This window comes from Carlito syrichta, unplaced genomic scaffold, assembly GCF_000164805.1.
Source record: "Carlito syrichta isolate Samal-C Ts95f unplaced genomic scaffold, Tarsius_syrichta-2.0.1 Scaffold303245, whole genome shotgun sequence".
Classification (NCBI taxonomy): Eukaryota; Metazoa; Chordata; class Mammalia; order Primates; family Tarsiidae; genus Carlito; species Carlito syrichta.
Genome location: NW_007247341.1, coordinates 325,573 through 353,117, shown reverse-complemented (window position 1 = coordinate 353,117; position 27,545 = coordinate 325,573). Strand labels below are relative to the sequence as shown.

The 27,545-nt window shown below is 47.9% G+C and overlaps 1 protein-coding gene across 1 annotated transcript in view; it reads left to right on the top strand.

The window, feature by feature from the left end:
• PTCH1 (patched 1) overlaps nucleotides 1–27,545 on the top strand; it is a 58,989-nt gene that overhangs the window by 14,421 nt on the left and 17,023 nt on the right. The window contains exons 2-14 of the mRNA XM_008058198.2: nucleotides 6,640–6,829; nucleotides 9,586–9,655; nucleotides 9,754–9,845; nucleotides 11,200–11,398; nucleotides 11,705–11,826; nucleotides 12,603–12,750; nucleotides 13,553–13,684; nucleotides 14,063–14,218; nucleotides 15,099–15,197; nucleotides 15,798–15,923; nucleotides 22,114–22,232; nucleotides 23,085–23,487; nucleotides 24,277–24,586. Of these exons, the coding sequence (XP_008056389.2) occupies nucleotides 6,699–6,829; nucleotides 9,586–9,655; nucleotides 9,754–9,845; nucleotides 11,200–11,398; nucleotides 11,705–11,826; nucleotides 12,603–12,750; nucleotides 13,553–13,684; nucleotides 14,063–14,218; nucleotides 15,099–15,197; nucleotides 15,798–15,923; nucleotides 22,114–22,232; nucleotides 23,085–23,487; nucleotides 24,277–24,586 (2,107 nt within the window). The 5' untranslated portion in view covers nucleotides 6,640–6,698. The remainder of the gene's footprint in view (nucleotides 1–6,639; nucleotides 6,830–9,585; nucleotides 9,656–9,753; nucleotides 9,846–11,199; nucleotides 11,399–11,704; nucleotides 11,827–12,602; nucleotides 12,751–13,552; nucleotides 13,685–14,062; nucleotides 14,219–15,098; nucleotides 15,198–15,797; nucleotides 15,924–22,113; nucleotides 22,233–23,084; nucleotides 23,488–24,276; nucleotides 24,587–27,545) is intronic.

The window sequence follows — 27,545 nt, the reverse complement described above, 5'->3', positions numbered from 1 at the left end:
ATTCCTCTATGCTTCATGTACACATAGCCTGGAAGTCATTTTATACAATACTTTAAATAATTTTGTGCAGGAAGTAAAGTTATTGTACATTGAACCGTCAGAAAGCAAAGGTGTCGCTATCCCAGCCACCCGTGCAGGCCATCTGTGGTTGTTTGGCATCATTCCTGACTCCAGATTTGTATGCTATTGATAAGCAGTCATTTCTTACACGTATTTCTGTAAGACTTTGACAGGAAAGAAGATGACATGTCATTAATACGGTGAGAAAATCTTGTGCTCAGGGTAACTAAGCAGTGTTGTTGCATCCCCAGAATACCCGCATCCACTGCTGAATATCAGCTGCAACAGACAGGGCGGGCTTTCCATCTCCACCCACAATGTCGAGTTTCAATTAAAATGTTACTGTCTGCTGTATTTTATTTTGGGTGAGAAACGTCAGAAGCAGTCGAGGATCAAGTGGGTCCTCTAGGGATGAGGAGGCATTAGGCTGAATGACTTTTTAAAGAAGTTTCCTTCAGAGTCGTCTGCCTCACAAACAACAGTGTGCATCTTAGGAAACTGTCTTTGAGTTTATCAACTGATGTGATTTCTTGTCCTGGTCATGAATGCTCTAGTCCTTCAATGAACCCATCACATGTTTTCACCATGTCCTCTGTGGGCGCTTTTTCTGCAGTGGTAAAAATGTCACCCTCGCCGTTGTGTGCCTGTTTTGACTGCAGCTGGTCACGTGAGGGCAGGTATGGCGTTTTCCACTCGGAAAATGTCTGCTGTCAGAGCATTGTGGATTTGCAGGCTAGGGGTGCCCACCCTGTGTGGTCTGATGCCGTGTCATCCGGCGCTCCTAGGCCACTTCCTCATGCTGGACTCGGGTTCTCAGCTGGTGCTCAGAAGCCGCAAGGCTCGTGGGGCTGGTGGACTTGGGGCTGATGGGTCAGTTCTGTCTCCTATTAGGTGAGTGTGACCTTGGGCAAGCCAACTCCTCAGTCAAGGAAGGGTGACGGCACAGGCGTGGCAATAAATGGATACCTGCCTGCTCCACTCCTGGGTAAGGGTTTGGGACATATCACATTGTCAGTCCATCCCCACACAGTCCTGCAAGGCCAGTCACAGCCGTTTTATTCCTGTTTTATGGGAAAGGTGCTGAGGCTTAGCTGTGTTATGGACTTGTCCCAAATCTCCCTGCCACTAGTGGCAGTACTGGAGCCTCTAGTCCCCATTCCTGTTGACTGTCCAGGAATCCAACCTGATGGAGAAGCAACAGCAATCAAAATATTTCCAAATAAGAGCCAGGTGTGGTAGCTCACACCTGTAATCCCAGCACTGTGGGAGGCTGAGGTGGGAGGACAGCTTGAGCCCAGGAGTTCAAGACCAGCCTGGGCAACATAGACCTTTTCTCTACAAAAGATTTTTTTTTTGTCTTTAATTAGCCAAGCGTGGTGGTTTGCGCCTGTAGTCCCAGCTTCTTGGAAGGTTGAGGCAGGAGGATCCCTTGAGCCCAGGGGTTCGAGGCTGTGATGAGCCATGATTGTGCCACTGCTTTCCGACCTAGGCAACAGAGTGAGACCCTGACTCAAAGAAATATAATACAGTTTCCAAGAAGGTAAACAAGTAAACAATTGAGCATTAAAAGACTTTGCAAGTGGAAGGTACTACACAAATTTAAAAGGTTATTTTGTGTCTCAGGATCCTTAGATGATGTTTTTTTTTTCCCTGAGTGTTGTTCAGATGGGTCAGTAGTTACTTTGTTGTTAATAAAAGAGGACTTCAGGATGTGGTGGAGATGCATTTTTTAACAGTTTATTAGTGTTATGAATATATAACATAATACTTATATGTTTATGATATAAAAACATAGATGATGTTTTGATCCCAACATACAATGTGTAACGATCAGATGAGAGTAATTGGGATATCCATCACCTCAGTTTATCATTCCTTTGTATCGAGAATATTCCAAATCTTCTCTTCTAGCTATTTTGAAATATACACTATATTGGCAGTCACCCTACTGCTACCAAACACTGGAACTTACTCCTTCTATCTAAGTGCAGGTTTGTACCCATCAGCTAATCTCTCTTTATCCCCCGCCCTCCTGCTCTTCCCAGCCTTTGGTAATAACCCCATTCATGAGATCAACTTTTTTTAGCTTTCACACATGAGTGAGAACAGAGACGCATATTATTGTTTGCGATGAGCTTATTTTTCATTCAGATCTCTGCCAAGTAGCCCTTATGTCTCGTTTTCTTTTTCCTGTCATGTAGAAGTTTATAATTAAACGTATTTATTGCAGAAAAGTTAAGAAATAGAAATAAGTCCAAAAAAGGGAAGCAGGTAAATAGTATCCCCTAGACACCACCAGGCAAGAATGGCTGTTAGCGTGCTTCTCTATACCTGCAGCTACATAACAAATACTGGATTTAATAGTTCCTCCGAGGCCAGGCTCAGTGGCTCAGCCTGTCATCCCGCACTTTGGAAGGCCGAGGTGAGTGGATTGCCTGAGCAACTTGGCAAGACCTCATCTCTACAATCAATCAAAAAATCAGCCGGGCGTGGTAGCGCACACCTGTAGTTCCAGCAACTCGGAAGGCTGAGGCGGGAGGATCGCCGGAGCCCGGCAGGTCGAGGCTGCAGTGGCCGGGAGCGGCCACGGCACTCCAGTCTGCGCGACAGAGTGAGACTCCGACTCAAAAATATATATATATATAGTTCCTCCGTAGCCTTTCATGTACATCGATCAGAAGGACTTTGACCTTGAAAATGGGAAAGAGAAGGAAGACACCCGTTTTCTCCCAGGCCATGACCTCCATCTCAGCCATCAGAAATAGGTTCTGTGGGACTTCCCGAACTCAGAACTTCGCAGCCACGACGGTGAAGAAGACAGCGAGGTCATGAGCCGCTTCGGCCATCATTCAGCAGTGATTCAGAGTAGGCATTTGCTAGGAGAGCAAAAGTCAAGCGAGTCCATAAGCGTGTTCTGTCCAGAGGAGTCTCTGTTTCTGGCCATTTGTTCCAGAGTGCCTTGGGTGGAAACTGATGTAAGGGCATATGAATGCCGTGCAGTTTATGACAGGTACACTCGAGAAGGAGCTAAGTCTACGAGCGCAAGGGAGCGGATGACATCATCGTGGGCTCACCAAGCTCCAACCACACTTGCTTTCTTTCTCTTCCTGCAACAAGCCAAATCTGAGGGCTTTGCACTTGCTGCTTCCTCGGCCCGTGACACTGTTCCCAGAGCTTCAGAGTCACCTTAAATATTACTTCCCGTGATGTCTTCCCACTTGAAGTAGTCTTCCCTCTTCCCTGCCACCAAGCCTGGCCATCACCATCTTTATTTCCCCCGTGGCACTTGTTACACTGTGAAATTATCTTCTGGGTTTGCCTGTCCATCGCTTGTCTGTTTCACTGGCCAGCACACACCTCTTGGTGAGAGACCACACGGGTCATGTTTACGGCATCCTTGCACCTGGCATGTGGTGCACACCACAGATGCTGCTGGATGAACAAGCCTGATTATGACCGTTGGCCTAACAAAATGGATGGCAACTAAACTTTATTGACGTACTGAACCGTTTTGCAGAAACATTAGTATTGGTTAAATAGAAGATGAAACATTAGGTAAAGTATGGCCATGTGATTTGTAAAAGTGAGTGGACTTGTATACACAGCATAGGTGTTTGACAAAACCTTAGAATTCAAGGTCTCAACTCTAATTCTTAGTCACCCTATGGCGGTAGTCTGGGTAAAACTTGCCACATTGGCAAAGTATGTGTAGTTATCACGAGCAAAGAGATGGAAGAGCAAAAAACTTTCCAATTCTAGAAGCACAACAAATGCCTTTATTAAAACATGTTTATTTACGGCTGGGTGTGGTGGCTCCACACCTGTAATCCCAGTGCTTTGGGAAGGCCAAGGTGGGAAGATTGCTTGAGCCTAGGAGTTCAAGACCAGCCCGGGCAATATAGGGAGACCTCGTCTCTACAAGAAATTTTAAAAATTAGCCAGACATAGTGGTGCACACTTATAGCCCCTGCTGTTTGGGAAACTGAGGCAGATGGATCGGCTGGGCCCAGGAGGTCAAGGTTGCAGTGAGCCGTGATTATGCCATTATGATCAGCCTGGGCAACAAACACCCCAACTCAAAAAAATGAAAATTAAAGAAGTGTTTATTTAAATATGCATTTTAAAGCATCTAAAAAGGTGACATTGTGGCGACCCTGAGTTGCATTTTACATCTAGTAGGAAACAGTATCATTTCTGAAAACCCCTATGGTAAAATAATAGATCCATTATAAGGCTGGTTTGGAAGAGTGTAGCTAAAAGTTCTTCTAAGTACCAGGAACCCCACGTTTGGTTTTGCTATTTTTGTGTGGGCCGGACTCTTAGGTCGTTGCCTCATAGGTTAAATACTTCCAGGCGGTGGGTCTGCTGAGGCCTAGGGGTAGAATCCTACCCAACTGAGGTTGCCTGCGCTCACCAAGGGTGGGGATGGGGGGTACTTTGTGGTTTGTTTTTCCATCGTGGTTTTAAGCCCCGTGAAGTTTCCAGCAGAATAAAAAACCATGTACTACACGGGTGTTTGAGGAGGCAGGTAGAAATGGGAATGATTTCTAGGCTTAGAGCATCAGATGTAATGTCAATACGTTAAAAGAAGGAGTTGGAGCCTGGGCAACATAGCGAGACCTCATCTCTACAAAAAAAATAAACAAATTAGCCGGGTGTGGTGACGCGTCCTTTTGGCCCCAGCCACGTGGGAGGCTGAATAGAGAGGATCACCAGAGCCCAGGAGGTTGTGGCTGTGGCAAGCCATGATCGCACCACTGTACTCCTGCCTGGGTGACAGAATGAGACTCTGACTCAAAAGAGAGAGGGGGAAAGAAAGAGGTCGAGCAAAAGCTGCGTTGAGCTACTGGGCGTGCAGCTCTGTAACTTTCAGAAGTGACCTCTGGACGAATAACTGACTTTTTAGCCTCAAACAGCTCTTCTGCCTTTGGAGAATGTGGGTTGAGTTCAATTCAGTTCACCCGCTAATTGGCCGGGAGTCTGCGGTGTATAATGTACTGTGAGTCCCGCTGGAATGAGCGGGCCCTGCCTGCAGGCGGCTTTGGGAAGGCCCCTCCACCCCAGAAAAGGCCAGCAGCCACAGGGAAGCGCAGCTCTGTGCAGGTTGTGTCCCGTGTTCTTCTTTCTTTAACTTCAAATGGGTTGCGAGGTCCTCGGCACTCCCCCCTGACGTTTTCAAAGTCTTCTGCACACAGGAGCCGTAACCCTTGTTATTAACCGACCGATACATTCCTCCCACCCCCCTCACGGAGCTCCTGGCCTTGGCGTCTGCGGGAACCTGCGCAGAAGCTCCTGCCGGGCTGTGAATCTGCACTCGTTTTCCTAATGAGGGCATTATTTGCTTTTTAGCCTGCCCCCTTGTTTATAAAATATGCCAAGAGAACTAAACAACCCGCTGTTCCCAGTCCTTATTTACTTGTCCAAACCAAATGTTTATGTCCTTGAATACTAAACTTGAAGAAAAAGGATTCCTCCTCCTCGTGGGAAAGCTATGATCGCTGAGTTCTTTCTAAGCTGTAGCTGGAGGCCCACTTTTCAGCAAACACTCAACTTATCAGTGACTCCAGGAGCCATTCAGACCCGCTTCCTTTGCCCTTGAGTTGGGGGGGATGAGGGGGCGCTAGGATCCCCTCTCGTATCTTCCTGACACACCTCCCGGTGCAGGTGCAGCAGTTTGAGCTTGGCTTGGTCCAGAGCCATCCTCGAACATAACCTTGAACCTGCAGATGCAAGAAGGAAGGAGGAATTGGCAGTAATGGTGTCGATGGTTTTGTGGGGTCCCCCGTGTCTTGTTGAAAGCATGCCCAGCCTGCTGGAGAGCCGGGTGGGTGTTGGATAGGACTCCTCAGCCTGGGCGGCAGGTTCAGAATCAGCTGAGGAGCGTCCAAAACACAGGCTCCTGGTCCCGGTTGACTCAGAACCTGGCACCTGTGTTTCCTGGACGCTGACCAGGTGAGTCTGATAGAACCCGGCTCATGGCTGCGGCGGATACATTTTGTTCCTCTCAAGTGCGGTTTCCCAAGTGCATCTGACTCGAATCACATTATTTATCTTCTCCTGGCAGGTTTTGTGCTGAATACATACTTGCCACCTCTCCTTGTTTCTTTTTCCAGGGAGGAGAAACATTTCCTTGTTACCTTCGCCAGATTACTTAGGAGAAGAGTGTAAATTGAAGCCATTTATCTCGAAATGTGCCCAGGGGCCCATTGTTTATACAAGTGAAAGAAATTGTAACGGGGCTATTTGTTCTGGTCTGCAGAGGGAAAAGTGTCTCAAGTTTTCCTCACCCCCTCCCCCGTAAGCACATGGTGCATTCGTTGGGATGTGTGCAAAGCAAGCGTACCTCAGGTTTGCATAGGTGACAGGCAAGAGGGGCGTCTTGAGTACTTTGTTGTGTTCGTTATTGGGAAAGTGAACATTGCCACGCATCGTAAAGTGAATGTCACTCCTGAAACATCTACCCGTTTTATGACTGGCGTTCATTTGTTGCGTATCCTGTGTGGGTGAGTGAGACGACAGAGACGACGTAAATTTGCAGGGATTGTGCTGTTCTAACTGGAATCTGTACGTGTTTGTCAGTTGGTGGACGCGTGAGTCGCGAATTAAACTATACTCGCCAGAAGATTGGAGAAGAGGCTATGTTTAATCCTCAACTCATGATACAGACCCCGAAAGAAGAAGGAGCGAATGTCCTGACCACAGAAGCGCTTCTTCAACACCTGGACTCGGCGCTCCAGGCCAGCCAGGTCCACGTGTACATGTACAACAGGTAAGGCCGGCCAAGTCCGCCTCTATGTGTGCGGCAGGTAAGGCAGGGCGAGGAGGCGACTGGCTCAAGCCCCTTCGTTTTAGGAAATAAGGTTGCCCTGGAGATGTACCGGGAGAATTTGTTCGCATTATTTTCTACTGAAATGATCTTTATTTTTCAATCTTGATTTGCTTCTAGAGTTTCGTCACGAAGCAAGTGCGTTGCTTTATAACGTATTCTCAGTAAGTGTCTCGGCGTTGTCCACAAAGGAGTACCGTCGTGACCCACTTGGGTAACTGTACACCCAGGCAGAGAGGTGTTCCATTGCTTAGGATTTTTGTTTTCAAGTTGAATATTTGCTATCATGTAGTTATCTTCATTGCTTTTGGAGTAATTGCATTTTGAATGGCCTTTGATCAACTTAGACACTGTGCAACAAAAAGAAAAGAAAGAAGGAAGTGACTTCTTGTTACTTTGTATTCACACACACCTTTTAAAAAGTCACCCTGTAGTGTCATATAGCTAACTTATCTGTGCTGTGAATAGAGTCAGAGATGAGGAAGAGTTCTCGAACAAAATAACTGTCCTTTTTCTTATGTTATCTATCTAACCTGTCAGTCACTTCAGGGCAGGGACCACCTCTCATCCATTGTCGTGCCCCTGCATTTAGAGTAGGGAGGCATTCAGAGTTTGTTGATTGACTGCCCATTGAGATCGCCATCCCTCAATCCCATTCCAGGGCAGTGCTGAGTTCCATCCCCTCCCCCAGGCTTTCTAGCACCTCTTAATTGAGGGGTTGACCAGCATGATTCATTTTTCCCAGCAGAGGTAAGGAGATGGCAGTACAGGCATATTCCGTAGCCAGGGAGAACGAGAGGAGAGAATAAAATGAAGATTTGTACATGTGCCTGCTCCAACCTTGGCTCCCTGTGGACTCCCCTCGATTGGCTCTAACCCCTTCTAGCATGACACAGGATCCTTGCGACCAGCACCTCCTGGGACAAGGCACTTGTCTTTGCATACTCTTGTTTCCTCATCGGCAAACTGGGTTTATGATCACACGTGCTCCCTTATCCTCAGGCGGGCCCCAGGACAAGATGTGATGGGCGGATGAAAGGACCTTGGAAGATGTCGGGAGGCGTTCTAGCATTTCTCTCAGGCGAACGTGCCCCGCCAGTCTGTAGAGAGCGCTGCAGGGAAGCAACTACCCACTGCTGGCTTGCAGAATTTGCAAGTAGAGTCTCTGTGAGGAGCCTGAAAATGGTGCCCCAGTGCCACCATAAAGCATGCCCAAAGTGGTGTTAATGCTTGTCACCTGCACGCTTCAGAAGATGTAGCAAGAGCTACAATGAAATGGCATTCTTCTTTATCTGAGATGGACCCAGAGACACTTGATACATTGGGATGAACTTGAAGAACGTCTGTAGTTCAACCCATCCCGTCATTTTAGATGAGAAAACTGGGAATTACACTAATTAGAGCATTTGTCCAAGTTCATACAGTTATTAAACGACAGAGCCAGATTTTAAACCCCTTTTCTGGCTCCAAGCCCAGTGGTTTTTTTCCTAATGCACAGCCATGCCCTCCTCAAGCAAGTGTAAATAAGAGTGAGTTGATCAAGTGATATTAATTGAGAACCTACTCATGCTTGGTATTCTATATTGATGCGATATGGAATTGAAATACAAACGTGTGTGGATGCACAGGTGGGAAGAGAATGGGGGTGGGGATGGGGAACTTAGACCCTGCTGCCCAGGAGAGGAAAGACAGCCCTACAGGTAGGCGTGTGCAAAGCCAAGTGCAGGACAGGTGCTTCAGGTGTCACACAGATCTGACCGGCCTGTGCTCTAAATTAGAGTTCAGGAGATAGAGGTCATTTGCAACTCAAGGTTAAAGAAAACTTAGCAGGATGGTGACGTTTCGGCAGCTACCGAGAGACATACAGGAAGGATCTAGGAGGAGGCGGCTCGAGAGAGAGGGAAAAGTCAAGTCCAGAAATTTCCTTTGGGTGAAGAAAGGAGATCAATAACTGAGCAGTTTAGGGGGAGTTTTTTTCCTTTTTTTGTCTTGGATATTCCATCTTCACACCTTCCAAGTTTCCTCTTTTTTAAACTTAGATTCACTCCTCTCACACACTCAGAAAGGCCGGGCTTCTTTCTGTAGAGCTCTTCTAGAGACGGTAGAACTCCAAATGAATTCTTGATTCGTGTATTTAGTATCACGTCTCTAGAAGAGAATCGAGTGGAAATTCAACCTGCCTGGCAATTGTTGTTGTTTATAACGTTCATGGTAAAGAGCAGGAAAGTTCCTTTGGAACACCACCTGCTAAAAAGGACATGCCAATAAAACCAGCAGTAGCACCTCCCCACCTGAGCACATGTCAGTTCTTACAAACCTCACTAATTTAGTCCCCACCTATTTTGAGTTTGTGATCATTTAACTGGGCTGCCCTGAAGTTGTTTAATGTATGTAGAAAAGCAGATTAATGGTGTAAACAAGATGATTGGGAAAACACTTAAGGAAACAAGACTTTTCAAGTACTTTGGTAGCATTCATTTGCATAAACACCCCACATGTTAATTACGACTGAGTATCATCTATTCATTAAAGCAAGCTTGCTGGGTCTCTACTTGGCAAAAGCGCTGCTCGTTTTGACAGATGCTTAAAAGTGATCGAAATTGCCGTTCTTTTTACATGTTCTAACCATGCTGATTTTGCTCCGGTTTCCTTACTTCAGTGCCCCGAGAAGTTTTCATCTCTGCTTTTCATTTTCCTAGGCAGTGGAAATTGGAACATTTGTGTTACAAATCAGGAGAACTTATCACGGAAACAGGTTACATGGATCAGGTATATTTTCCTCTTGTTGTTTGCACAAAGTTCCCCAAAACACCCCCACGGTATGTGTCAGCCTAAATGTGTGGCCTTATTCTTTTTAACTTTGACAGATAATAGAATACCTTTACCCTTGTTTAATTATTACACCTCTGGACTGCTTCTGGGAAGGGGCGAAGTTGCAATCCGGAACCGCATACCTCCTGTAAGTGTGCGACTGTGTTTTCAGATGTCTGGTTTCTGAGGCTCTAGGGCTCAGTGTTTCTGATATTGCTCATCGTTGTTGATTCTATCTCAGTTTTGAACAAGAAATAAAAACATTGAAATTCCGCGTGCATTTTTTGAGTGAATAGTGGGGGGAGAGGGGATTTCAGCAGAATGTTTTTCCTCCTTTCAAAAAAAAGTTCTGTAGGCATCATTAAATTTCATTCACTTTTACCAACCCATTTATATGCAAATAAAATGCAAATTGTTGCAGAGTATGTGTGATTTTTAACTCTTTAAAATGTTTGTAGCTTTGTAAACCAGGCACTTACACATCTCACTTACTTTTTTAAGGAGAGTGTTTATAAGTGGGTACATGTCAGAATGAAGTCTTTTGCGTAAAAGTTCAAGGTCCTCCTGTGAAGTAAAATGCTACCCTTCCTTTAGACCGCATTAATGGCATTTAAGGGGAAAATCCTCTATCTTTGAAGGCTGTGGCAGGGAATGCTTCACAGTTTAGCAGTTGGATATTATAGGTACTGCGTCGTTTAAAGAATAATTGTTAATCGACGCAGACATTTTCAGTTAATTATGCAAGAGTTAGGGCTTGGGTTATTGTTTCTGTCCTGGCTTGCACGTATCTGCAAAAGCAATTTGCAGTGGCCATCTCCTGACCTTCAGTGTACAGTTTTCGATGGGAAATAAGGGGTTTTGTGTTTTCTGGTTGGGAGATTCTGAATAATGACTTCAGCCTGGTTAAGCAGCTACAGTGTGGTTTGAACCACATAACAGGCAGCCAAAAGCCTTTCTGGTCTGTCAACAGCACAAATTCAAAAGTGAGTGTGGGGGGAAGTGGCTGTGATGGCAGAGGCTGCAGGGGGCTTGCCCACGCCACGGCCAGGCTGTCTGAGAGAGTTCAGAAGCATGGGATTGTTAAAGGCAGCAGAGATCAAATATTTTGATTAATGACATTTGCAGAGCAGTTATTAGGCTGGCAAGTGCTAATTTGACATGGTGATTCTCCCCCACCTTTTTTTTTTTTTAATTTTGGATCTCAGTCTGCCTAGAAGCACCCATTGACTGTTGTTTCTGTATCAGATATTAAATACACCATATCAGTCATTAAAGATTCTTCGATGCCTGTGTTAATGTATGAGCGGTCTGCTGGCCGTGTTCAGTCACGGATGACTTTCCTCACTCGAGAATGCCTACAGATATACTGGAAAGGATTATTTTAGTCCTGGAATTGCAGCATTACCCAAAGTCTCTTCCAGTACAGATGTGCTATCTGCAGCCTTGTTGCTTTGCGATGGTTTTGGAAGGCTCTTGTCATGGTCTCCTAATCTCTTTCGCAGAGGTAAGCCTCCTTTGCGGTGGACAAACTTTGACCCTTTGGAATTCCTAGAAGAGTTAAAGAAAATAAACTATCAAGTGGACAGCTGGGAGGAAATGCTGAATAAGGCTGAGGTTGGTCATGGCTACATGGACCGCCCCTGCCTGAATCCGGCCGACCGGGACTGCCCCACCACAGCTCCTAACAAAAATTCAACCAAAGTAAGTACGGTCAACATTGATTGCGCTCAGAAGGGGCGGAGAGAAAAACCTGGTTTTTTTGTTTCTGTTCACGTTTCTCTTTACTATTTTCATTTTTAAACTTTCATCGGCCACGACCTTTATTGTCTACGCAGCTGAGTTTGTTGATAGCACTAAATTTTGCTGTAAGATTTGCCGGACGCCTCTCATTAGCCTTGTTATTAATGTTCTCTCTGAAACAAACAAGCCCTTAATGCACTGGGTTTTAACAAGGCATGTGACCTGCCTACTAATTCCCGTAATTATGTGGCTGTCTTTTTATTTCAGCCTCTTGATATGGCCCTTGTTTTGAATGGTGGGTGTCATGGATTATCCAGAAAATATATGCACTGGCAGGAGGAGTTGATTGTGGGTGGCACAGTCAAGAACAGCACCGGGAAACTTGTCAGGTATGCCAGCACGTCGGGGACCACTCGTGCCTCAGCCTTTCCTCCTTTTCCCCAAAGCCACTTCCCCTCTGACATCTGCAAGTCTATTTGTATGAATACTTAGCTTGTTATGTTAGCTGGCCGGCGGGTGTGATCGAATACTAGGGAATACGAGCAGACCAGTCCAGCTTGAGAAAGCACCAGACTGTCGTGGCTGACTTGAAGCTTTTAGGAGATCTGCCCATTATAGAGAACACTGGGGCAAGTATAGAGTAGGCAGGGCCATGTTATGTGAGAGGTACGTGATGGGAGCTGAACCACTTGCCATGCCGTTGAAGGAAAAGACCAGAAGTAGAGTCTCAGCAAGAATGATCCTTTGTGCACTTAGTCACTCTGGTCAGTCAAGTGTCAGGCGTTGTGTCTGAGATTTCTCCCCGGGGAACACCGTTGTCTGGGCTTTCTGCACAGCAAGCAAGCATGGCTGAGCCCGGTATATCTGGCCAAGCTATCTACTCTTCTCCCCTTCCTGTTTCGTGGAATAGAAACTGAGAAAGGAAATTGCCTATTAATTTAATTTTGGGGTATATCTGTAAGAGGTTTGTAAGGTTACACCTTTAATGTGGTACATCCATCTATTAAATAAAATAACCATCCTGGCCCCATTTTAATGGAAACATGTGCTTGAGGAGAAGGAAGGAGTTGCCGGTGACGCGGGGGTGCTCGCTGGGGACTCAAAGCAGCAGGAAGGGCTTCCTGGGGATGCTGACGTGGCTCTTCGCCCCTTAACCCTGCCACAGTGCCCACGCTCTGCAGACCATGTTCCAGTTAATGACTCCCAAGCAAATGTATGAGCACTTCAAGGGGTACGACTACGTCTCGCACCTCAACTGGAACGAAGACAAAGCAGCCGCCATCCTGGAGGCTTGGCAGAGGACGTATGTGGAGGTACGCCCACCGTGGAGCCTGGGGGCAAGCCTGCCGCTTGCTCAGTTCCTCGCCGTCGCCGTTCCTTCGCCCCGTTTGCCCATCAGCTTGACTTTCAGGACAGATTGTAGTTCTGGGAACTTGATGGGATGAAAGCTGTTTCCCTTTTCCTTGTGACTAAAACGCTTGAGATACTATCTAAGAGACGCCAGCCTTCACTGGGATGCCCCGAAACATGCTTGGTAACCAGTTGTGAACTCCATAGCCAAGGCACGGCAGTGCTTAAGAAAACACTCGGTGAGCAGGCGAAGGTGTCTGGAAAACATTAGCAAGGCAGAGAATCTGTTCACAGCTGCAGGCCCCTTGGTCAGGTCATGTGACAGGCGCTGGCCTTTGTTTCCCAAGCAGTGACCTCCACTGAGCTGCATGTGACCTTTTAAAAGTGGCCAGCAAATGAACGAGGGGCGGGGCGGAGTGCCTGCAAGAATGAGTTGTTTCGGATTAGGGGGGAACTGCAGATGGGTTGCAGCCTTGTGGACAGGTGAACAGCATTAGTCTCAGCATGCAAAATAAATGCGGTGCTTGGAGTGAATTCCACGAGCGCGGGCCCACGCCAATACCGAGCCCTCATTGTCCTAACCCAGGGGCGTTTAACCTTCGTCCAAGTCCAGCTCCCCTCCCTCTTCTTAAATCACGCATGACTTTTGTTTTACTGCAACGGGATAAAAGGCAGGGGCGGGGCGTGTCATCGGAGGTCTGCGCGACAGAAGCTTGTGGACGCTTTAATTCCACTTGGGAACGTAGCCTCATGTTGTGACCGCAGGTGGTTCATCAAAGCGTCGCGCAGAACTCCACTCAGAAGGTCCTGTCCTTCACCACCACGACCCTGGATGACATCCTGAAGTCCTTCTCTGACGTCAGTGTCATCCGAGTGGCCAGCGGCTACTTGCTGATGGTAACGATGGATTCCGTGCTCCTGGGGGTTTGGGATTGCGTTGGTTTTTTGGCCTCTCCGTGATCGGCCCCGCTTTTTAACTGCTCTTAACATCCACGCGCGTCCAAGACAGAGAGAGCTCGGCTTCATGACGGTTCCCAAAGCGGCCGTTGTGTGGCGGTTTTTTCCCATCTGCAGTTTGCCCACCTTTGACTCCATGTCATTTCGTGTGACGTCCTCAATGTACGGTTCGCCTGTTGTTGGGTTTCGTAGGTTCTACTTTGGGATCTGGGGTGACGGGTGGGGGGAAACATTAGAATCATGGCACATTCTAATGTTTGGCTTTTGTTTTGTGTCCCCCTGCCCCGCCCTATCCCCTCCCCATTGTTCTGCTTGCAGCTTGCCTATGCCTGTTTAACCATGCTGCGCTGGGACTGCTCCAAGTCCCAGGGTGCCGTGGGGCTGGCTGGCGTCCTGTTGGTTGCACTGTCAGTGGCTGCAGGATTGGGCCTGTGCTCGTTGATCGGGATTTCCTTTAATGCTGCGACAACTCAGGTACTCAAGGAGCCATCCGCCCACCACTCCTCCCCGCTCAGCCCGGCTGGCCGCGTCTGTGCCCACTCACCTGAAGGGTCTCACGGCCATTTCCACTGAGGCCCCCCCTTGTCTCAGGGAAGTGCTCGCTTGCAGTGGACCCCTCGGGGCAGTAGACCTTGTTGAGGGGACACATTTCCCCGAGAGGAATGTATTTGTGTCTTTTTCGAGGGTCCTGGTTCTCAAGCTCTGGTGGGTGTTGGAATCACCCCGAGGGCTTGTGGAAACTCAGATTGCTGGACCCCGTCCCTAGAGTTTCTAACCAATAGTAGGTCTGGGCGGGGGACTAAGAATGTGTACTTCTGACCAGTTCCCACTGATGCTAGACCAGCGGTCACACTCTGAGAACCAGTGCTTTAGATAAGCGAGAGTCCTTCTCATTTATTAACTTAAAACATTGTTGTACATGAGGCCAGGCGTGGTGACTCATGCCTGTAATCAAGCACTTTGGGAGGCCAAGGCGGGAGAATTGCTTGAGCCCAGGAGTTTGAGACCAATCTGGGCAACATAGTGAGATCGCATCTCTAGCAAAAAATAGAAAAATTAACTGAGCATTGTGGCTCATGCCTATAAGGCAGGAGGATCACTTAAGCCTAGGAGGCAGAGGCTGCAGTGAGCCCTGATCGTGCCACTGCACTCCAGCCTGGGCGACAGAGTGAAACCCCGTCTCAAAAAAAAAAAAATTATTTTACGTGAACCTTAGAAATAGAAACATGTAAGTTCTACTGTGAGCTGAAACGGGGAGTTTTGGGGGACATAAATGATCAGATGATGTAAATTCTTCACTGTGAGGTCATGGATCGCACGTGTCTAATGCCACCGTCCTCTGTTTTTGCTGTAGGTTTTACCGTTTCTCGCCCTCGGCGTTGGTGTGGATGATGTTTTCCTTCTGGCTCATGCCTTTAGTGAAACAGGACAGAATAAAAGAATCCCTTTTGAGGTAATAGAAAAACAGAAGAAGAGTGCTCCAGGGACATCCACAGCCCCCTCTGTTCCTGAGTGCTTGTCCTTTAATTTTTCTCAGTCTGACCTGGTAAATATCTCAGCCCCACGTGCAATGACATGTTGCTGGCCCAAATAAATAAAAGAAGCTGGAAGATCCTCAGGACATGTGTTAGTTGTGAGATGCCCCAAGAGTCCCGTTCAGGGCACCCTTAGAAACATGGGTGTTTATTTTAGTGTGGCACTTTACACCTAATCGCCGTACCTTTCCAAAGCCCACATTGGCTTCTCTGGAGTTTTCTGTCACTTTGTCGCCCTCCTCCACCAGGCCCCTTTTAAATCATGTTAAAATTTAAGACACTGTCTTGCAGCTTTCTGCCCCAGATGGTACTAACTATGCAGACACGTGACTGTACACACAGTACTGAATGATGCTTGCGTCGCGGGTCAGTGAGTGGCAGATCTTTCTCGTCCCCTGACGCCAGCACTATAAACTACAGTTGTGTTCTTTTGCCACACATCTGAATTGCCCACACACCTGTGCTCCACAAGGGCCCCACCCAGTGCAGCTCTCAGCGCTGTGGTCTCTCGTCCTCAGGACAGGACCGGGGAATGCCTCAAGCGCACCGGAGCCAGTGTGGCCCTCACGTCCATCAGCAACGTCACAGCCTTCTTCATGGCCGCCTTAATCCCGATTCCCGCCCTGCGGGCGTTCTCCCTCCAGGTGAGTTTCCGCCACACCGACATTGAGCGCCCCATGGCCGCTCTCTCTCCGCTGCTACTTTCGAGTCACTATTGCCGGGAACAGCAGTCGCGTGACAGTGTTTAGGTCTTTGTTCACCTCGGTGGATGCTGCTTTAAGCTACAGCCTTGCGCTGCCTCCAAAAACATGGAAAGTTCTAGGGTTCCTCCCTTCCTGTAGCCCAGGGACCTGATGCCTTGTGGAACTGGCCTTTCCTTCCTAGTTCAAGTGAAATGGTATCAGGGCCACTTTATGTTGTCTTCTGGGGTCGTCCAAGCTGCTGCCAGTTTCTGGGCCTTCCCCTCCTTCCCGATACCACTCAGTGTCGCCCCTTCCCCGCTGACCACCTCAACCCACACATGCCACTCTTTCTTTTTTTTTTTTTTTTTGAGTTGGAGTCTCACTGTCTCCCAAACTGGAGTGCAATGGCCCTCCCGGCCACCGCAGCCTCTACCTGCTGGGCTCTGGCGAGCCTTCCTCTTCAGCCTTCCTTTGCTTTCCTCACAGCAGCCCAGCCTCAAGGCATTCTTTACTGCTGACAATGAGGTTGCAGGCCTATCCCAAGCAGAAGCACTGTAGGAGAGTGTGTTGCCCAGCCTCTCCCTTGAAGAACTTCCTGCGGGGGTGTTCCTCGGTGGGCCCTGGCCTCCCAGCTCCCTTTCTTTAGGTGGCCTTGCAGTTTCTTCTACCCCTCTTCTCTTTCCTTCTGGTCTCCTTCTTCCTTTTCAGACTGCCAAGCAAACTCACGGTTCAGTCCTCTCTGTTGGCTCCCTCATTGTTCTCTCCTGAACCAGGCCTTTTCCCACCCAGCTGCCAACAAGGTAGTGTTCTCAAAGAGCCAGCTTCTACAGGATAAGCATGGGACATTCCCTCAAGTGGGGGAGCAGCACTAGTCCATTTAGCGCTTGGAGTAAATTACTGACCTAGCCCTTCAGCTCCTTGAATCTTGAAAGCAGTAGGAGCAGCAGACAAAGCTGAGCCCAAGATGGTCTAGGGTTTTGACATCTCAAGGTGTTAATTCATTTCAAATATCAAAACCTCAATTGTTTTCAAAGATTAAAGGAGCCTTAGCTCTCCCATCTTTCTCTTACAATGTGACATAGCATTCATGAGATGGCCAGGTTTTCAGAGGAGGCTGCATTTGAAACTCTTGCTGTTACGTCCAGCTCGTTCCTGCTGTTTTACTCTCTTCTCACCGAAAGCTTCCAAGGCTTGTGACCAGGAAGAGGAATGGACGCATCATGGATTAGGCTTCTGTTTACTTGTTTGCCAGCATGTTGTGCTCTTTCTTAGTCTTCATTTCTATCCTATAAGAAGAAGGGCAGGCGAGACCTCATCTCTACAATAAACCAAAAAATGAGCCAGGCGTGGTAGCGTGCGCCTGTAGTTCCAGCTACTCGCAAGGCTGAGGCGGAAGGATCGCCGGAGCCCAGCAGGCGAGGCTGCGGTGGCCGGGAGCAGCCGCTGCACTCCAGTCTGGGCGACCGAGTGAGACTCCAACTCAAAAAAACCAAAACAAAAAAAAAGAAGGACCGACTGATTGCATACTTAAATTTCATTTTGCTGGTTTGAATTTCATGTTGCTGATTACCGATAGAGGCCTGAGCAACTTACGATATGCTACTTGGCTTGGGACACAGGGGCATCCGTAGTATATTCGTGCCACTCACCATAACCAAGAGCCCCAAAAGGAGAATAAAAAGAAAAGCAAAAACAGTTTATTTGAATTATAAAGTGTATGTAGAAACAGAAATAGTGAGTGGGCCGGGCTTGGTGGCACACATCTGCTCAGCACCCTCCGTGTCCCATTCTTGTTTCATAGACACTTTTTTCCTTGGCATCTTTCTCTGCTCATGCTCCTTATCTCTCCCTCCCTCCCTCCCTCCCTCCCTTCCTCCCAGTATGTACTGATGATTCATCAAGGCAGACTTCCCTTTTGGGCTAGCCCACAGCGCAGTGGTCTAAAAGACCACCTGAGGTTTCCTTACAAGGAGTAACTTGCAGAAGTGCAGCGCTCTCAGTTCTCCCGAGGTGGGCCCCTGACAGAGATGAGATGAGGACTGGGGGGTTCACGCTTCCGTTTCAAGCCACCCGAGTGTCGCTGTAGACAGTTACGTCTCCAGCTTCCAGGAGTCCTCATGTGTTAAAGAATGGCCTTCTGTGTCCCTGGCTCATGCTCTGCCAGAAAAGGGGAAGAAAATGGAATAAGGAAAAACGAAAGGCGAGTGAGAGCGATCGATGATTTTTGTGACGGCTGTCAGAGATGTTGACCTGGTTCCCTTTTCGGTGGATTGACATTCGAAATGGACCATTTTGTGGCTTCTCTTTCCTGCAGTGTGACCCGTGTGAAGCTGTGGCTCTGGGTATTCATTTGTGTTTATATTTGCAGAATGCTACAGATTAAGTATCAAGAGGGAAAGCCCAAAGTAGGTCTGTCCAGTAGTAAACCTAGGATACCTTCAGAATTTTCCCCGTACAAAATCTCCCATTTTGTAGCCTGGCTAAAATAAAGATTTTCTTTTCTCCCAAAGAAATTGTCTTAAACCTCCATATCAACCCGTATGCAGTCTGTCCCAATGCCACCTCTAGACCGGAACGCATTGGCACCATCTAATACTTGGGGACCAGTGCCCCATACCAGAGGTTGCCGGTAGCCCCGTGATATTTCTTCTTCACTGAAAGCTCCAAGAAAAGAACCCCTTGTTCCAAATGGCAAGAGAGTTTAGACTGGGGTCCCCTCTTCAAGGTTTCTCAGCCACAGGTACTTTGGGGGCATGGGACATTTCCCTCAAGCTCAGTAACTGAATTGACTCGCTGTGTAAGGCCATTCTCATCTTTGTTTCTAGTTGACTTAGAATTTCGTAAACTCCCTTTTGCTTCTGTGGTGACCCTTTTCCCTTACTGAGAAGTCCTTGCTGTTTCTTTTGATTATTTTGGTGTGCTTTTGGAGATGTTGAATTTCCACTACTTTGTTTTCAGAAAGTCAGTTGAATGGAACGCTGCTTTTGGGGTTCTTCTCTCATACCTATATTTTTGTCTCTTCCCTCTGTTGCCATCATGGGAGACACAGCAAGGTGCCATCAGACGTCTCTGGTATCAGAGAAACTCCCCAGCCACCATGGCGAGCAGCTTTGTCAGCCAGGCTAGCACTGTGTGTGCATGTGTGTGGCTTTCTCTTTCACAGAGTCTCTTCCCTCGTTCTCAGGAACTGTCCAAAGTGATTGGCCAGGTGTGGTGGCTCACACCTATATTCCCAGTGCTTTGGGAGGCCAAGGCAGGAGGATTGCTTGAGTCCAGGAGTTCTAGACCAGCCTGAGTAACATAGACCTTTTCTCTACAAAAAATAATTAGCTGGGCATGGTGGGATATGCCTGTAGTCCCAGCTACTGTGGAGATTGAGGCGAGAAGATCACCTGAGCCCAGGAGGCTAAGGCTGCAGTGAGCCATGATAATGCCACTGTACTCAAGCCTGGGCAACAGAGTGAGACCCCCAACTCATGAAAAACAAAGTGAGATGCCTAGGGCTGCTTCTCCAAGTTCTGCTTCTAACTTCTAAGCATGACTGTAATGTAACAAGCCAAAAGCCTTCAGCCCCAGGATTACATTTTCCTGGAAAATCTGTAGAGGCACACCTGTTCTTCCCAGCATGCCTTGTTGTCCGATTGGTCATGAATCCTAACCCAGTCTGCACACATTCCCTCAGGAATTGACCAGATCTGACCAGAGCTCTCAGTTTTGGGTTGGGTGAGGGCTTTGCATCAAGCCTCCATTTGAATCCGATTTCCTGGATAACTGCAGGCAGGTGACATGCTCTGTACCTCGGGGTCTTTCTTAGGTAATAGTAGCATCAACAGCCGTAAGAAGGGCCGCCTGGTTGCCGTGGCAATTGAGGGAGTCAGGTCTGAACTACCTGATCTCTGTCACTTCTCCTTTCTGAATTTGAAATCCCGGTAGTACTGAGTGACTCGAGCCGGGTGTCCCCATCCTGTTTTCTCCACATGGAAATCTGTCCTCTCCCTGCTTCTGCCTGACCTCTTTTCCATCTCCTACACCCTGTTGAAACATCTCCCATGAAACCTTCCTTGATGACTACTCTCCCCTCCCTTGCTCTCTCCCTCCTCCGAGCTGCCCTGCAACCTGGCGCTTGCTTTTATGATTGCATTCAGCAGCCCAGGTTGTTATTTGTTTATAGGTCTGGCTGTGTCAACCCCCAAGAGCAGGATTTTGTCTTTGTGTCTCCAGCACCCAACACAGTGCTAGACTTGACTTTTTTGTTTTGTTTTGAGTCGGAGTCTCACTCTGTCACCCAGACTGCAGTGCAGTGGCCACTCCCAGCCACCGCAGCCTCAACCTGTTGGGCTCCGGCGATCCTTCCGCCTCAGCCTTCCAAGTAGCCAGAATTAGAGGCATGTACTACCACGCCCGGCTGATTTTTTTGATTTATTGTAGAGATGAGATCTCGCCAAGTTGCTCAGGCGGGTCCTGAACCCGCGGGCTCAGTCAATCCATTCACCTCAGCCTCCCAAAGCGCAGGATTACAGGCTGAGCCACTGAGCTCGGCTCTAGACTTGACTTTTTTTTTTTGACTTGGAATCTCACTCTGTCGCCCAGACTGGAATGCAGTGGCCGCTCCCGGCCACCGCAGCCTCGACCTGCTGGGCTCCGGCGATCCTTCCGCCTCAGCCTTCCTAGTAGCCGGAATTACAGGCACGTGCTACCACGCCCGGCTGATTTTTTGATTTATTGTAGAGATGAGGTCTCGCTGCCCAGGCGGGTCTCGAACCCGCGGGCTCAGGCAATCCACTCACCTCAGCCTCCCAAAGGCACGGGATTACAGGCTGAGCCACCGAGCCCAGCTAGACTTGACTTTTTAAAGCATGTATCTCTTGGATCAATTCTTAGGTCACAGTAGTGAGGTGCTTATTCGTGTGGACCCATCAGACAAAGTCCCTTGTATACATTCGAGTGGGAAGCTAATACACTTCCTATTTTTGAATTGATGAGGGATTTTCAAGACAGACTAAGAAGAAAGGGGTTTGGCAATTTTTAGATGGAGGCTCTTAGTTGTTTTATGGTTTTGTAGACTTGATAGGGGATTAATTCTTGGACGGCATCTCTCTAGAACGCAGGCCTGCTGTTTCACCTGGAGCATAAATTTACAATTACTATCAAAAGCCCTTTGTGAAGTTCTGCCTTGATTTTGTCAGGTACCGGTTATAGCCGGCATTTCTTTTCTTGCTGAGACCTTTACACAGTTTGAGGTTTTTGAACTAAGCAGTCCTTTGAGCATCCTCATGAGCTTTTCATTTTCAAAACCATTTCTGATTCTTTCTCGGTTCCTTAGCATTCCAGTTGCATTTTTCTATTATGCTGCTTCTGGATCTGCTCAGCCGGACGGGATAGACCGCTCCACTGTCCTCTGTTGACTTTACTCTATTAACAGCCCAATTTTGTAATTTTTACTAGGTCAGCAGGAGATTTGCCAAAGCACTCCAGAATCTAGCCCTGTGTTGATTCTGGGTTATGGAGTGACTTTTGAATCTGTACTATTTATTCTGCGTACTATAATCACACACAGGAATGTTTCTCTGCTTAACTCCCCTTGACCTTTTGTGTGGCTCACTCGCACACCCCACGGGCGACTCCAGAGGCTATTTGGAATGTGCCTATTAAAAACCTCAGGGGACGTGTGTGAAATTTTATTTCATGTTTTAAAGGTGGCATTCTGATATAGTCGCTCCACTTTATATACAGATTTTTAAGTGTAAAATCAGGCTTGCACGAACTCTTTTGAGATTTTCTGGTGAGGAAAGTGTTCCTTTTGTCTTCAATTAAAACATCTCGCGTGTATTCTATGTTCTACCTTAGTAGATGTGGGTTGGTTAGGTTGCTACCAAGACCAGTTGTTTAGTTCCTGTGTTTGTGCCTTATGGGTTCATAGCATTAGTCAAGATGGAAGGGGCCAGAATGAGGGGAGCCCATTCCAGTCAGATGGTCTCTTAATGATGGAAAAGCAGCAGAATAGTAAGAAACTCTAACATCTGTCTCAGCTTTAAACACCGCAGTAGGAAAGTGAAACAAAAGTATTGTTTAAAAGCATCTTTATTTTCAGCACGGTTCTCTGATTGGAAGGAGGCGTGCTTGGTGACCTGGATTTTGTTTTTCCTCCCAGGCGGCAGTGGTTGTGGTCTTCAATTTTGCCATGGTTCTGCTCATCTTTCCTGCAATTCTCAGCATGGATTTATACCGACGTGAGGACAGAAGGTTGGATATTTTCTGCTGTTTTACAAGGTGCGTTTCAGACTGCTGTGGCCTTTGTTGGTTGGGTACAGAGTAGTACTGTCCGAAAACTCCATCCATGGGCTTAAAAGGGAATGTATTTCACGAGGCTTGTGCGGGGGGCGGGGGGTGTGGACGAACGGGAGATGCCGGACAGAGGCGCTTCCCTGGTCCCCGGCTTCTCCCCTCTCCCAACTGAACATTCTCAAAACCTCCGAGATTCTGATGCCCATGACCCTTTTTTTTCATCATGAGCCAGTGTGGCCAGTTTGGGGGCTGTGTTCCGTATCTCTGCATGTGAGCAGAACCACCTGTCTAGGAGAACTGTGGTCCCATGGCAGTGGCTCTGTTTTGTTCCATTTGGAATTACGATTTTTTTTTTTTTTTTGAGTTGGAGTCTCACTCTGTCACCCAGACTGGAGTGCAGTGGCACGTTCCCGGCCACCGCAGCCTCAACCTGCTGGGCTCCGGCAATCCTTCTGCCTCAGCCCAGGTAGCTGGAATTATAGGCACGTGCTACCACGCCCGCCTAATTTTTGATTTATTGTAGAGATGAGGTCTTGCCAAGTTACCCAGGTGGGTCTCGAACCCGCAGACTCAGGCATGGAATGACGATTTGAAGGGCATCACCAGCATGTCACTTGCGTTTCGTAAGCCGAATCTGGGATCAGTCCTCCGTGCGGCCTCCTTGGCCTTCCTGTGACCATGTCCGCCTCAAGCGAGGGACGTTTTTGGAACTTAGTGAGAGGACGTCTCTCTCCTAAGTCAGAGCTACACGAGGCGGACGCTCTCGGCCACTGGCACAGCCGCAAGCACTCTTTCCCTGCTTGAGCATGACGCCGCAGTGTCCTTCCTCTCTTCCAGCCCCTGTGTCAGCAGGGTGATTCAGGTGGAACCTCAGGCCTACACAGAGGCGCACGGCAGCACCCGCTACAGCCCCCCACCCCCGTACAGCAGCCACAGCTTTGCCCACGAGACGCAGATCACCATGCAGTCCACTGTGCAGCTCCGGACCGAGTACGACCCCCACACACATGTCTACTACACCACCGCCGAGCCGCGCTCTGAGATCTCCGTGCAGCCCGTCACTGTGACCCAGGATACCCTCAGCTGCCAGAGCCCAGAGAGCACCAGCTCCACACGCGATCTGCTGTCCCAGTTCTCTGACTCCAGCCTTCACTGCCTTGAGCCCCCCTGTACCAAGTGGACACTCTCATCTTTTGCTGAGAAGCACTACGCACCGTTTCTTTTGAAACCAAAAGCCAAGGTGAGCACCATGACGCTAAGATCTACCCCACCCCTCCCCATCTTCAAAAAATAGCAGTCTTGGCCGGGCTCAGCCTGCCATCCCAGCACTTTGGGAGGCCAAGGCGAGTGAATTGCCCGAGCCCGGGCAAAGGAGTGAGGCTCCAACTCAAAAAATAAAATAAAATAGCAGTCTTTGGAATTCATCAGATCGCTTCTACTTTTCTTCTTTTTCCATTAAAAAAATAGGTAAGTGTGATATACTTCAGGCCTCTGGGGCCATTTTTGTTTTTGTTTTTGTTTTGAGTTGGCATCTCACTCCATCACCCAGACTGGAGTGCAGTGGCCACTCCCGGCCACCGCAGCCTCGACCTGCTGGGCTCTGGCGATCCTTCCGCCTCAGCCTTCCAGGTAGCTGGAACTACAGGCGCGTGCTACCATGCCCGGCTAATTTTTTGATTTATTGTAGAGATGAGGTCTCGCCAAGTGGCCCAGGCGGGTCTGGAACCTGCAGGCTCAGGCAGTCCACTCACCTCAGCTTCCCAAAGGCGCGGGATTACAGGCTGAGCCCATGAGCTGCTTTTCTACGGGAGTGAATTACTTTATAGCAGGTGTTTTTATGAATGAGGCTGGTTAAAGATGCAATCACTATGATTGTTATCCTTTTTCCTATGGAAGAACGACCCCTCTGTGCTAAGTCAGGGCCAGTTTGGTGGTGAAAACGAGGCGTTCACTAAATAGGTTGTCTCTGTCGAGAAAGAATCAGTGATGATCCTCTGCGTCTGACCTTGTGCCTCTCCTTCTGCCTCAGGTCGTGGTGATCTTCCTTTTCCTGGGCTTGCTGGGGGTCAGCCTCTATGGGACCACCCGGGTGAGAGACGGGCTGGACCTGACAGACATCGTGCCTCGGGAAACCAGGGAATATGACTTTATCGCGGCACAGTTCAAATACTTTTCTTTCTACAACATGTATATAGTCACCCAGAAAGCAGACTACCCGAATATCCAGCACTTGCTTTATGACCTTCACAAGAGTTTCAGTAACGTGAAGTACGTCATGCTGGAAGAAAACAGACAGCTTCCCAAAATGTGGCTGCACTACTTCAGAGACTGGCTCCAGGGTAAGGCTCTGCAGGGGAGTCGGTGTCCTTTGGGTCGTCCGTGTGTTTCCACATCCACAAGTCTGGCGCGTTCACGTCATTCGTGGTCGTGTTAAGTCACCATGTGACACGGGTGTACTCCACTGACTGCTACGTGTACTCAAAATTCTCACCTAGACGGCTTCTCCTGCAGCCCCCCCAGGTCTGTCTTTCACCTAGAAAGCGATGCAAATAATTTGAACGAATGACTCAGGAATTTGCATAAGAATACATGAGTACACATTCCAGCACGGGAAAGCATGTTATAAAATCTGGAGCAGAGAGATGCTTCTTGTGGTTCTTTCCTTTTGGGAAGATGGTGGCTGATTTGGTGGCCATGTGTTGGTAGGATTTCTAGGCTGACTCACTGTCAAATTACGGGTTTCCGATCAGCAGTGGATGTAATTCAGAGTTCCATATTTTGACCATCTTCTAAAAAAATATTTGTCTATTTCTCATTGATTTATTTTTACAGCTATGTCAGGGGCATGGCAAAAACGAGCCGACGGCACCAAGATTGCCTGTATCCCATATCTTCCCGTACCTCACCCTCACACATGCACAGCCTCCTTTGCTAGAAGCATCTCTACCCAGAGTCCATCATTTACATTCAGGTTCATTTAGACCATTTGTTGTTGTTTTGAGTTCGGTTCTCACTTTGTCACCCAGGCTGGAGTGCAGTGGCACAATTTTAGTTCACCACAGCCTCAACCTCCCAGGCTCAGGCGATCCTTCTGTTTCAGCCTCCCAAGTAGCTGGGACTACAGGCACATGCCACCACACTTAGCTAATTTGTGTTTTTTTTTTTTTTTAAGAGACGCGGTCTCACTATGTTGCCCCAGCTGGTCTCAAACTCCTGAGCTCAAGCAATTCCCCCACCACAGCCTCCCAAACTGCAGGGATTATAGACATTAGCCACCATGCCTGGCCTCATTTTGACCATTTTTTGATTTGGCATATGAAGTAAACTTTAAATGCTTAATCACATTTCACATTATTTCATAAACATATTCTGCTTTAAAGTACCTTTCTTGACTTCTTTGTTCTTTAAAATATCTAGGAAATATTAGTCAACTGAAGTGTCTAAGTTTGCTCCTGCTAGCTGACTGAATATAAATGTATGCAGTGACTCCAAGAGCATCTGTTCATTTATTCTGTGTTGACACATGCAAAGCGAAGTAGAGAATCAGGGTAATTATCCACACAATTCAAGCAAAAATGCTTTTACTGGAATACCCAAATCATTCTGGCCCCCAACATTTTTTGGCTTAGATTATCCAAATGATGGTCTTAATTTCCCACTTCATTAGGCTTGTTTAAACACAGATTTAAGTGCCTTTTTTTGGTCTTAAGTCAATACACTTGTATATAAAGATTAGCAGCCAGTTTCCCTGTGAGGTTGCAGGAAATGGTAAACTCGAGGTTGATTGAGAATGGTTCCACATGGGTCCCGGCCTTGACTTGTGTTACCAGAGTTTTGTTCATACATGTATATCAGAGTTGACTTTTATTTGGAGGAAGGTAAAAAGAACAACCGGCCATGATTATTATTTTTTAACATGCTCCTGAAATGAACTTGAATTTGTTCCAGGTTTTTGTTTTTGTTTTGTTTTGTTATTTGAGTGGGGGTGTCTTACTGTGTTGCCCAGGCTGTAATGCAGTGGCACGATCATGGCTCACCACAGCCTTGACCTCCTGGGCTCAGGTGATCCTCCCACCTCAGACTTCCAAGGAGCTGGAATAACAGGCGCACGCCACCACTCCTGGCTAATTTTTTTATTTGATTTTTTTTTTTTTTGGTAGAAACAAAGTCTCGCTATGTCGCCTGGGCTCCAAGTCCTGCTTTTTACCATTTAGTTTTGAAAGCGGTGGTTTTCAGATAATGAGTTAAAAGAGACGGTGAAGAGAATTCTTGCCTTTTACATTTTCTTCCATCGACCAAAGACATGCAACCGAGTTCTGCTGTGTACTGCTAGCCTCTGAGCAGAGGAGGGTTACTGTTGGGTGTGTGTCTCAGTGTCTGTAGCCACTGCTCTGGGCCCCATGGTGTGTTCAGGGCAGTTTAGAGCAGTGAGTGGCTCCAGGTGACTCCAGAACCAGGCTGCCTGGGTTTACATTTACCTACTGGGTGTCCTCTGTTAAGTCCTTCACTCTTCCGAGCCTCAGTTTCTCCACCTGTAAAGTGCGAATGATAGATAATGCTAACAGGGATATCTTTCGAAGTTGCTGTTAGAATTAAACCAGGGGTCATGGGCGTGGGCTGCCTAGAACAACTCCACATACACAAAGCATGAGCTGCTTCCCCAGGACTGCCGGGTTGAGGGGTTGGAGGTTAAATCACAGTGCGTGTCCTGATGTGATGAAAATTCTATTATGACGAGGAGAACAGACCGGGCCTTCCTTTTGGGGGGCAGAGGAGGCAGCGGCATTGTTTTTCCTCTCCTGTTGATTTTTTTCAAAAACGAGGGGAAAAGGCTTTCAGTCATAAAGTAACATCTGTTCAGTACGGCTGTGTGCATGCCTCACTGTGAAAAACAGTCTGTCTGAGAGTTGGGAGCGCGGCCCACCCGGTGGTCTCACCCTGCCCTGCCTCTCCCCTCCATGCCCACCCCGTCACGGGGCCTCCTTTCACCACCGAGCCCACCGTCGCCACACCACGTTGTTGGTTAACCAACAGTGTCGGAAGGAAGGTCTAGGTCTTGAGAAGAGAGGGAGGGAGAAAGGGACCCCTGCACCATCTCCCTCCCCCACTTCCAACCCCAAGAATTCAGCCACTCTGAGCACTAACGCAAGCATATTTCTCTTTTGTCTTTGAAGTCCTCCAAGGCATGTCCTGCAATGAAATAAACCCTTCTCCCTTCTTACTAGCCGTGTCTAACCCGTACATGTACAGCTTGTTCAAAAGCTGTGGTTTCCTGAGCTGCTAGGACTCCAGAGCTCT